The sequence below is a fragment of the Balearica regulorum genome, chromosome 1 (assembly GCF_011004875.1).
Source record: "Balearica regulorum gibbericeps isolate bBalReg1 chromosome 1, bBalReg1.pri, whole genome shotgun sequence".
In the NCBI taxonomy this organism is placed as follows: Eukaryota; Metazoa; Chordata; class Aves; order Gruiformes; family Gruidae; genus Balearica; species Balearica regulorum.
In genome coordinates, this window is record NC_046184.1 from 136,344,145 (window position 1) to 136,356,353 (window position 12,209).

Sequence of the window (12,209 nt, forward strand, 5' to 3'; positions counted from 1 at the left end):
TCCTAAGGTTTTTCTAGACACCAAGGAGAAAATCAATATCTGGAGCAGAGGAACTAGTGGGAATGCTTTCCCCTTTCCTTCATCAGGTGTTCAGTTGGTGGAGAAATACACAGGGGTTGTAAAAAACCCAAGAGAATCCTGAGAATGACAGGCTTCCCTTCATGCAGAGGGAGGGAAGACTCCTGAAGGAAATCGGTTCCTGGGTTAGTACCTACAAGTGAGACAGAATGTGACAACGTCCTCAGATGCTTTATTTCTGAGACCTACCTGGTCAAAAAAGCAGGTGGGCACACAAGGTATTTCCAAAGCTCAAATTAGAAAAGAATTAAGCAAAACCAATAAAGCCTGCTTGCTGCAGGAAGGGACTGTTGCAATCTCTCTTCAAACCAAGAACTAACACCGTACGCCACTGTCATCACCTGCAATGCCTGCAGCAGCGATGGTTTCCACAATAAACCCCAACTTACACTACGAGGATAAACAATAAGTAATTGGCATTATTCAGCTTTAGCCTCAGCAATACAGGAGACGTGCAGTGCTTCAGTGAAAAAGGTGGCCTTTCTTCCTGAGCATCCCAGGCCGCACACATAGAGCTACATTCACAGTCATGATGTGATCTGAAACCTCCAAGCAGGATTTCTGCTGATCACAATGAACCTTAGCTCAGGCACCAGGTGTTTTGGGGTTCTTTTGTTCAGAAACAAGGTGTCACGGAGCAGGATTCAACTCATTTTATGTCTCAGCTAGTCACTCTTAGGTTCTTTTTATAGTCCATGGAGAGAAATAGGCATTTCTAGGACACAAGTCATCTGACCTATTTTTGGTTCTTAATGTGGGAGGGGATGAATCGCTCCCTAGAAGTGCCTGTTTCTCTCCATTGACTACAAAGAGAGACTAGATGACTTGCATAAAGAAACCTCATTATGGTGTCTAAAACCAGCCTCAGCTGTATGCCTGTAACAAAGGCATTTCTCAGAGACATTGTCTTCTATGTGTTTTTTTCCATCTGAAGTGAAAGCTTAGTGCTAAGAAAAGCATTTTACAACAGCAAGGAGGGTCAGCTACTGTAAGGAGCATCACCTATCCAGGTAGATCTTGGCCAGCAAAAAGTCTCTATCTACAGCATAATGGAAAACAATCCTGAAAACCAGCATAGGTTAATGGAGTTTGGATGAGAGATTCAGAGAGAGAACGATAACTTTCCTAACAAGTCTGCAATTAATAGGAAGTACTAAATGCATTAAAAAAATATATATCTTTATCATACACGAAGTATTAATAACCAGTTTTCTGGCATTGTCAAGATAAGAAGATAGTTTAGTTGGGAGTATAATTAATTATTTTTAATTGTTCTTGGCTATGTTGTACCAAGCACCAAAAGTTAAATCTCTGAAAATATAATGGCTAGGTGTTTCTCTGAAGGATTAATTTTAAATGTTTCCCATGCACACCACCCTTTTTGTTCTTTAAAACATATTTTCCATTAAGATGCAAATGTAATACCTTTTTACCCGGAGGAACTAGGTTTTGATTTGCTTTGACAAGGTGTGAAAGTGCTTTCTTTATGTTCTTTTCTTTCATGCTTTGCAGCACAGCAGATGGAAGAAAAGTCTCTAATCCCCATTCTTTTCTGCAATAAAAGGCATATATTTAATTTCACATTCCTGTGATGATTATTTATCTAAAGACTGGTGACTATGATGCCAAGTGAATGAATACCTGAAAACAGAAGGAAAATTGATCAAGTCCAGAGTTTTGCAGTAACACATTATTTTCTAGATTCAAATTATGTATTACTTATGAAAAATATGCTTTAAAATTATATATAATCTCTCTTCTATGCCTTCCATCTCTTTCATTGTGTCATACAGAAAAGAAGTTTTAACTTTTTATGTTTAAAGCCTATGCTGTATTGTTAAATGCCACTTAATTACATAGGCAAGTACCATTATAGAATTAAAATCACAGAAGATTTAACAACATAATGTCAGATTTAATTTTATTTTCTAGGCTTTTTTTTTTGAACATGCAAACCAGCCAGCCATTGTCTTTGTCACTTGTATTTTGTGGGGGTTTTTCCCCCTCAAAAATGACCAGTCCCCCTCCTTTTACTCAATTTGCTTTTCTGCTTGAAGCACCTCTTTTGATAGAAGACTGACTCTTCACTTGTAAGTAATTATTTCTGCTGATTCATTAATAGGAAACAATATAATATGATCTTCAGTGAGGTGGATAAACTCTACAAGATTGAGTGTGCAACAGTTATTATTTCTGTTCTGCAAGTAAACTAAGCAACAGCAACAAAAATTTGGGGTTTTGGGTTTGTTTCTTAATCCAAGCAGATGTACACACAGTTGCATTTTGGAAATTCTCTTTTTCAATTTTCAATTTTTTCAAATACATGTTGTCTACCATAAAACAGGTGCCTACTGGGATACATCTGTATCTAAGAAATCTTACAAATGGAATCTAAGACCCTGCAGTCTTCTGAACCAAGAAATCACCTGAATATTACTATAATAATCTCTACTAAAACCTTAGGATTCAGACCATATAAACTTAGATCTGACCATTACATCATTGAATGCAAATGAGTTAATCTTATTTACATTTATAGGTTATTTCATGTGCCTAAAAAGATGACCAAAAGGTAAATGGACCAAAAGGTCCACTCTTACAGCTCTTAACACACCTGAATCAATTTCAGTGACAAAGAATGAACCTAAAATTGGTGCATACACATAGACATATTTAAGAAACAACCTTAAAGTATCTAGAAGTTACTCCTAATGTTTCACTTTTATAGAACACACTGCATTCTCAACTTACTCTATATATTTGAGGGAGATTTTCTGAGTTTGCTTGGTGGTCACAGTTGCTATATACATTTGTAATGCAGCCAACCGCAGGGCAATGTCATATTTCAGTTCCGGTCCAAATCTTTCCTGAACCACGTCGTTACAGCTCTGCCAAAGAACCAGTAGAGGGAGCATCAAGTTCAAAAATCTCGCACTAAAAATAAATTACAGTCCTTTTTTTTAAAAAAAAAATAAAAAATTAACATTGCACGAAGAGTAACTCCAAACCCAGAAGCAAGACTGTGCTGAAAGTAGGACTGTTGCTCTCAGAGGTGTCAGATACTCACGAGGGTATGGGCACTTCTGAAGAACACAAGGACTTCTGCCAAAGAGCAGAAGGCATGAGCATTTTGATCTAAGCTCTCTTCATCCTTCCTGGAGAGAACAGTAATACTCTTTCACAGAGAGTGCTGGGAGGGTATCAGTGTATCTGGAGTCAGAATAGCAAGATACTACCTGGTGAGATATCCAGGAGAACCACATTGCTTGTACATCAGCTTTCTCATCAACTTTACAGGAAGTTCCTTTTCAGACATCATTTTTGTCTGGTATTACAGTACCAGAAATGAGTATTAGCAATTAGTTCAACTTCACTCTTTTCTAAAGCCAAATATATTTTGGAAAGATATCAAAGCATTACTATTTGGAGAGACTTATGAAGGAAGGGGACTTTGCAAAAGATAACTATTTGCACATTCACCAAGTGCATTCACTGGCTTTATGCAGCAGCAATAAACCCCAGGATTTACTGCAGCCGCACTTTTCTATGTGAAGATATAAATTTAGATATACACTGAGTGCATCTATCCTTTTAATCTCCTTTACACTAACAATGGCCATGCTTTCACTTACCTGTACATAGAGATATTCAAAAGCAACTGGATCTCTTCTTAAAAGATCAATGGGATCCTTCGGGACAAAGCTAATCCTGAAAAGACATCTCATCTTATGCGAGCTTGGCCTCTGGGTCACCTAGGACAGTGCAATAATCATATCAGAGCTTGGCAACCCTGGTCGTGCAACATGGTCTGTAGTCTCAGGCACCATGACCCTGCTCCAGAGCCATGTGATAGCAAGAAAAATAATTCTAACAAAGAGGTTTGTCACAGGCTCCTTATTAAGTTATTCACATAAGAACATCATCTATATATATAATCTTGTGGAAAGACTTTTAGACTCATACAGGCATGAACTGCCCAACAGAACTCAACCTCAAAGCAACAGAATTGACTCATTCAAAACCAGAGTGAAAGCACAGAAAAAACACACCTTAACGAAAACCATCCAAGTGAAATACAAACTGAGTTGTGCAGGACCAAAATATTCAAAAATGAGAAGGGCTAGAAGGTTTTTGGGGAGAGGTCACATTTTATTTCTTTGACTGAGAACACAGGTAAAGTACAGCTTAGCAGCTATTATTCTCACTTTTTCTTGCTTGTTTTAATCCACTAGACGATTTGCAAGAAATTGGGTCTTCTGAATTTTCTTGGGCTGTTCTGGGTTAAGAGACCTACCTCTAGACTTCCAACTGACACAAATCTCTCCCGATACATTAAAAAATGAAAAAAGATCTCTTTGCTTGTTGGTCAGCAGAGCTTTGTGAAGCATGTAGCACTGTCATCTGGGTATATTCACCACCGCATAGCTAATGAATAATTGGATGAAAGGGTAACAATCCAATAACACCATTGTAAGCCATGGTCCGCAGCAACATTATAATGGCAAATTAAAGTATTGCTGATTTTACAGGAACTTCAAAGAAGAAACCCTGAGAATTAATGAAGTTTATGTAGTTTATTTAATTAGGCTAATGCAGTTAGAGAGTTAGTATACTTTATAATCAACATCTTTAATTGATAAAACTATACTTTTAAAAATTTCCAATGAAGTCTCTGTCTTGCCCTAACAATTTTCAAAACATATGTTTATCTCACATTGTCTATGACCTCATTCCTAAATATCTAGGTATACTTTGTAGGTATAAATAAAAGCTCCAGATGGGATTTTCGAAAGCTCACTGTGTTGGTTTATTCTGATCCTTCTGATTTCAATGGGAATTTTACTAATTACTTCAGAGAGAGACAGCTAAGCCAGGAGACCCAGTATTGAGTACTTCTGGATATGGTGCCTTCATTGGGTAGCTTATAGCCACAAGAAAAGAGTGTTAACATGGCAAAGTCAAGTGGTAAAGGTTAGAAAATGCTAGAAAGACTGTCAGCTGGTAAACTAAGCTCCTTCATACCATTACACAGACTCTAGTTATATAAGCAAGGGAATTCTGGCATTTATAAATATTTTTTCCCCATCTCATCTAAGAATCCATTTCTCTTTTTTTTTTTTTTTTTTTGCAAATTTAGCTGAGATTTAAAAAATACTAATGTTCTTCTGAATCACAGAAATATCATGGAAAATTTCAGGCTAGACAGTTTGGCAAAAATGATAAGCAGCAAAAATCAGGGTCCTCTGCTGGGAACTGTGAAGCAACTTTATCTCTAGTCACACCTCCCTGATCTAAGGAAGAAAGTCACACCAGCATTTTCTGGGTCACAATTCATCATCACTGAAGTGACATAATGTATCGCTGCGTAAACAAGCCAAACTTGGCTTCATCATAAAGAGTATTATTTCCTGTCACCCAGATACAGATCTGTATAATCAGATAGGAACCAAAGATCAAAATAAGGTTTTTAAAGGAATTCGGGCAGACTGTGGTTATCAGAGTTGTTACCATCAATTTTCCGGCTGTTGAGAACATTCACTAGCTGGGCTGCATACAATATGAAAAAAGCTTTGATAAATATTATCTAGCTTTCAGTCTGATTTTTAATGAAGTTTTTAATACTTTTTAATGGGCCAATGAAGCAATGAAATGTGATGCTTATATAATAGAAAAATAATTGTTTTCTGTAAGAACTTGATTCTTACAACCACATCTAAATACGGCTGCTATTTGATAGACTGTATCGAACTATAAATCTTGCAGTTAACTCACCTGAGTAATTAAAAAGATGGATAATTTACTGATTAAGCAGTCTCATTAATATCTGTTTTCACATATCATTACACAAACCTGAGTTAGAGTCTCCTGTTCATGTAGCAAAAGCAGTTTCGTTCCAGATCCTTCAACCCTCTGCTCCAGCATCAGGGAAAAGTGTTCAATACACTTGATGGAAAGCTTTTCTTGGAGTGTTAAGATGACATCCTAATTAACAAAGGATTTATAAAATGTGCTTAAATTCATGAAGTGCTTGGGACTTGGTTCTTCACTGCCACACACCCTGCGTGTACCCAGCACAGGGTGGAAGCCCAGATGTTGAACAGGAGGATGGTTGTGTTTCGTGCCTGTTCTGCACGAGTATACTGGACATCACACACATTCACCCCACAAAAAATCAGCACCTTTATATTCAAACATCTCTGAGATGGCATTCAGACATGCATGTGAAAAATATATGCATGGAATTGCTGTGAACGGACAACTTTCTGTGCAGTTTAACACGCAAATTATACTTGCGTGGCCCTTAAATCATATCTATCATCTCCCTGGAAATAAAACCTCTCCATCAGCAAAGGAGTGATGGTCTTGCTGCTCTTCTCTTCACTTACTGAGGGAGCAGGGCCACCAACCAGTACAAACCAAATTTAAAAGTTCAACAAAAAAAAATTTAATTAATGGCCTTTATTTGTTCTTATGGCAAGGGTTTTTTTTTTAAGTCCACTTCTTGATACTTGTGTTTAATGGACATTCTTGAGTTTTAAATGCTGACAGAATGCTGACAGAAAAGTCAACAATGACGTGCAGAAAAATAGCTCTAAATTCAGTGACCATGTCAATTTACAGTATAAACCCCATTTTTAGACACTTTTAATTAGGGTTTTTTCACATTGGATTATGTCTAAGGGTAATTAATTTGAGAACAATTGTTTCTAAAATAACAGCTAAACAAACCTCCTCGCAAAACCATTCAACCAATCCCTACTTTACTTTCATATAATCCTTTGTATTAATATTGTCTGGCAAGGTATCTTTTGCTTTAGTGAATGTAGCAGGAAAAAGAAATATATAATAACCTATAATTTAAAAAGAGTTTCACATTATGTTGGTGAAAAGATTAAAACATTTCTATCCATCCAAAAGATTTTTCAATATATGTAAGTATCCAGATGGATAGGACATACTAAGGAGATCGTGACGAATTGTAATCCAAGTGTTTTAACGTACTTTAGGAAGATTAATTGATCAATTACAGTGTGTTTATGGAAAATCAACACCAAATTTGTGGAAGGATGAAAAATGTATGTAGGAGGATGAGGACAACTCTGTACAATGTAAAGAATATAAGACAGTATTAATGGATTGCAAGCAGCCACTCTGAATAATGGAGGTTAATATTACACTATTCTGACTAATGGGGAATTTATCGCTTACATGTTAAATCTACTTTTATTTATACTCCTAAACTATACTCAAAGACAATGGGCATAACAGTAACAAGAAGAGACATAATATTAAATGTAAATTTTTAAGAGGGGGTAATAATGGCACTGTTTTCCACTAGCTGTCTTAGACCTTTTAAAATATGATGCTGAGGCACACAGGCACTGAATTACTGAACCAAATTTTTTGCTAGCCTATCCTCTCATCCGATAACTTAGAGTCAGCCCAGGTGCTGCCTCCCAGCAATAAGGAAAGCGAGGACTGCAGGGAAGGCACTGGTTGCACCCTCGTTGTTATGTGGTGAGTTACTGGACCCTAGGGGTGGAAAAAACCTGCGTTTGCCTTGACTCAATTGGGGCATGTCTACTTCACCTCAGTTTAGGAAAAGAAGCAGCAATCCACACCTACCCATCCACAATGAGGAACATACACACACGTACATGCACAAATATGTAATATATAGCTGTGCAGGCTATGGAATATATAATTGCCTGAATTAGATGCAAAGGAAATTATTCCTACAGAAAGTTAGAATGACTAAGGTCAGAGCAGGCTTACAACATCGATACAGCTAGGTCGCTGAGCTCATGTGGGTATCTTTGCAAATGACTTCAGATTAGATATATGGTCTTACAATACATGACACACCCATAAAAGAATGTCTGAAAACTAATGTAATGTGATGTGATGGCCAAAGACTGGTCTTCAGAGGCAAAATATCCTGTAACAGGTTGGTTGTTTTTATGTTCATAAAAGAAAATACTGGAAAGTGGGGTCGTGGGCCTTAGAAGGGTATGGGGACCTCACTATCTATACGAAGCGTGTCTCCTAATTCTTCACCCAACCAAATTCTCAAACGGACTGAAGGAATTCAGTATCCCATGGCTGCAGAGTGGAAGCTTAGATCCATTACCTGCACTCAATTTATGCCTAAGGTATATATATGAACTATAAACAGATATTGCAGCCCATTTTTAAGTGTAACTTCAATATCTGTTTTGCCTCCAGTGTCGAGTAAATTTCCTCTTGTTTACCTTAGTAAATCGCTCTCCTTGCTGTTCTAACTGATTAGGCATATTGCTGAATCACAGCGAGCAGAAAAGCAGCCTTTCTTCAAATATGCATAGCTTTACAATCCCTTAAAGCCAGCAAAAGCTGGCAGTGCAGTTCAAAATTGCATCCCCAGCCTTCACTGATCATTCCCATCCATGCATCTCTCTTGTCCCACTGTCCTAAGCGTGCACGCTACCATGTGGTGAACTAGATTTGATAACCAATCTGTGTTAAAACTAGCTCACCCAAACAAAAATGCTTGAGAGACTACCAGCATGCCCAGCAGCGCTGGTTCTGCTGCTTACTATGCTACTGCACGGCACTCGCAGGCAGACAGACACTGACGACATCTCTGGTTTAGGAACATACGTGGAACAGTGTCACAGACACTCCCTAGCAGCCTCAGTTGTGTGCCAGGGCTTCACCCCCTTATTTCTCTACATGAAATATGTTATGGAAAGCATAGAGGGTATTACACTGAGACGAGCCATTTATCACCAGCATAACTCTACAATATCCCATCCCAAGTTCACTGGATCACAGGCTAGATGATATTCAATTAGCAACCAACATCTTAATCTTCTTAGCTCCTGACTTTTGCTGACAAATCATGCTAGTATTTGGCGGCATATCAGATGAGAGGACTACACAATTTTAATTGCGCTCCAGGCACATTAAAATGATAACTTCTACTTTTTTCTTCACTGACAATACAATATGTTTTTAGCAGCAGAAAAATGGACCAAAACCTCATTATTTCTGAACTATGAGTCCAACACCAAGTGAACACAGTAGTAATTTTGTTCTTAAAGCATTCTAAGTAAATTATAATTACTGAAGGTCTTAAAAAGAGTTAACTGGTTTTCTTGGCATTGCACATGAAGGTATCTCTAGCCTACCTTTATCGAAGTGCTGCAGTCAAACCGGAAAGATTTGGTTTGTCCATTTTCAAGATACACCTTCAGAACATTTGGCATGAAAAGAAGTGAATTGTCCTTAACTGTTTCCTGCCAAGCAAATTAGTGAATCAGATTACAACATGTAACAAGGGAAATCTAAATGTTGTTCTATAAAAAAGGACATAATTCCGATGGCAAGGTAACAACCCAAAAGGAGTGTGTTGGCTCAAACTGAAAGCAGAATTAGCGATGCCCTGCAAATGTCTAGCCATGCTCATTAGAGCTGCACTCTACAGGTCTCTTTCCTGGAAAAATATAACTGTTCACATACATTTTATGCGTGGCTTGGAGTATTTTCTTTCCCTAAATACTATCTCTCTGACAATAAATGCTACCTCTAAAGTTGAAATATTTTCAATAAAACAGAAAAATAGGTTACTGTTTCTCTGAATATAGTGAGCTATTTAGTGTCTTTAATCTACAAAAATGGGAACTGCAGATTCATTAGTAAGAATTACAATCAAGATGTTTTACATTCTCTTTATAGCTGGATATTAAATGCTAATATCTGTAATCATTTAAGAAGAATAACATATAATATTGCTACTTAATTGTGATGATTCATAACAAGGATAGTAAAATAAACAGGAAAAAAGAAGGGAAACAAAGCTTTTTTTTTTTTTAAAGCAGAAATTGCTTTTGACAAAATGCAGTATCAATTTATGTTTGGAAGAGAGTTGGGTAAAGACATCAGTGTGGAACAATGTCCTGTCAAATTATGAAAATGAGCTGGGAGTTCATGTTTAAGGAGGAGTTCAGTGCCTCTCAAAGGGAAGCTGACTTTGCCCAAGGGCCAGAAACAAGAAGTTCAAGCAGATAAAACAAATTTTAAAAAGGTCTGTAAGGTAATGTTAATCTGTTTTCTTGACATGCTACTTCTCTTGAGCTTAAGGGTTTTCCTACTACAAACTTGCTTTGAAAAAGAACCAAGCAAGCATTATCAAGACTATAAAGACAGACATATATGGCTATCACCACAAAATTCCCTAGCATTTTTGTTTTATTTTAAGGGACAAATTTTTCACAATATTGTGGGCTGGCCCAATGGACTTTAAAAACAGATCTTTGGAAAACTTCAGAAGCAGAAAAAACCCTTCCCTTTGCAAGTCTATCACCGCTGTTCCTACCACATAATTCCCTTACTTTCCAGCCTTGAAGCGTACCTTTGGATGAAATGCTCAGTCCTTCCTGAGGTTAAATAGTTGAATACTCACCGACACCTGGCCATTGATAATTACTTCTTCTGAGAAGCGCACTTTGACAGGATTGGACTTCAATCTTGCCTTTTTTGCAGCACTAATAAAAGCTGATTTAGGAGACTGGAAGGAAAAATGATGACAAGATATATCACATAATTTCAAGTTAAAAGCTATCTTTCCTTTTTCATTTATTCTCCCTGTTTCTCACACACTGAGAACTCCAAGTATACAGCAACAGCATAAGACAGTACATACATATAAGGAAGCACCGAGGCATACTGCACATACTGAAAGTTATCCCACTGTCAGACTGGAGCGATGAGAAAGGCTCTGGGTGTACATGCAAATTCCTTGTAGTGCTTCCACAATGACTACTGTCAACAAAACTTGTTTGCATGAATGGATACCAACCAGTGACTGGCTGGTGATCCTTCCTTCAAACAGTGAATTGAAAATTTTTGCATAATCTATGATCCACCAGATAGAGATATACACACAACCTTTGCCAAAAAAGTGTCTGAGAGCTCCTCAAGTGCAGTGGCAGCTCACCATATTAGTGCACTTCAAAACACAGGTTAGAACCTGCAAAAGACACCTGCAGGCTAGCAGGCTTCCTCTGAACATATCCCCTACATGTTTGTGCAAGGCTTGCCTTCAATAGATCAGATATTTTGTAGGACTTCATGGATTAGAAGTCTAGAAAGATTCCTAATTTTCTTCTGGGACCTAATTGACTTTTACCTAATACGTTATTCAATGGATTCACCTATGGTCAAGTGTTTAGCCCTTGGGAAAAAATTCTCTCTCCATTTGAGGAGGTTGACTAACAACCCATTTTTAGTAACAAATTAAATATTCACAGTCAATGGGATTTCCATTTTCAGCAGCAGAAGCGAGGTCATTTTATTCACAGATCAGTTACAAGCACAGTGCTTCTGGCATGGCCCAACTCCGTAGCCATGATAATGGACAACAGAAGAAATTCTGGCTTTGACTGAAAGTCACTGGGCTCCTCCAGGCCAGGTTTTGGTCCATTTGTTTCAGTAAAATGTGAATTAAGATTTTCAGAATCTTATTGTATCTCCTGAGAAGTGGCCTTATGAGTTTTGGATACTCATGTTGGTTTGCCTGTGAGAAATTAGTGCAGGCATCAGTGATGATGATCCTGGAATAATTTCCTATTATCAATGATGTGGCATGACAACAATCCTTGTAAACACAGCAAGTCTTGTCACCATCACTCAAATTTTGACTCAACAAACAATCTGCAGGAGTGACGGAGTAATCCAAGGCTATGTGCTCTTGTCGTCTCTGATCTCTGCTGAGACTGCTTAAAACGTTACTCTCTTCTGATGCAGAATCCTTGTTTCTAATAACTAGCAGGAAGAAGTCTTTAGCTCATTTCTGTATGCCACTGATTTATTATCACATCGAAAACATGGTTAACTATTACCATAGGCTCAGTATCAACCAGTGAACAAGGAATGAAAGATGCCACATTCTCTCAGGAAATATCAGAGCCACCCGATAATTCCTGGAGCACAAAATATAATGAAGAAATAACAATGAATGCTTCTTCACTTTGACAGTTCATTCTCTCTTACCTCTTCTCTAGCAGCTATGACCATACATCTTTTTAATCAGTAACAGTAAATGACTGAAAATTCAACCCCGTGATCAAACCAAGCTCAGCTTCCAAAGC

At 37.6% G+C, this 12,209-nt stretch overlaps 1 protein-coding gene across 3 annotated transcripts in view; it reads right to left on the minus strand.

Moving 5' to 3' along the window:
- The window catches only part of FRMPD4 (FERM and PDZ domain containing 4), a 420,939-nt gene that overhangs the window by 12,072 nt on the left and 396,658 nt on the right, over positions 1-12,209 (minus strand). For all 3 annotated transcript variants that reach the window (XM_075776369.1, XM_075776377.1, XM_075776383.1), the window contains 6 exons: positions 10,523-10,627; positions 9,249-9,356; positions 5,929-6,060; positions 3,711-3,830; positions 2,830-2,966; positions 1,504-1,630 (listed from right to left, as the gene is read on the minus strand). In XM_075776369.1, the coding sequence (XP_075632484.1) occupies positions 1,504-1,630; positions 2,830-2,966; positions 3,711-3,830; positions 5,929-6,060; positions 9,249-9,356; positions 10,523-10,627 (729 nt within the window). The remainder of the gene's footprint in view (positions 1-1,503; positions 1,631-2,829; positions 2,967-3,710; positions 3,831-5,928; positions 6,061-9,248; positions 9,357-10,522; positions 10,628-12,209) is intronic.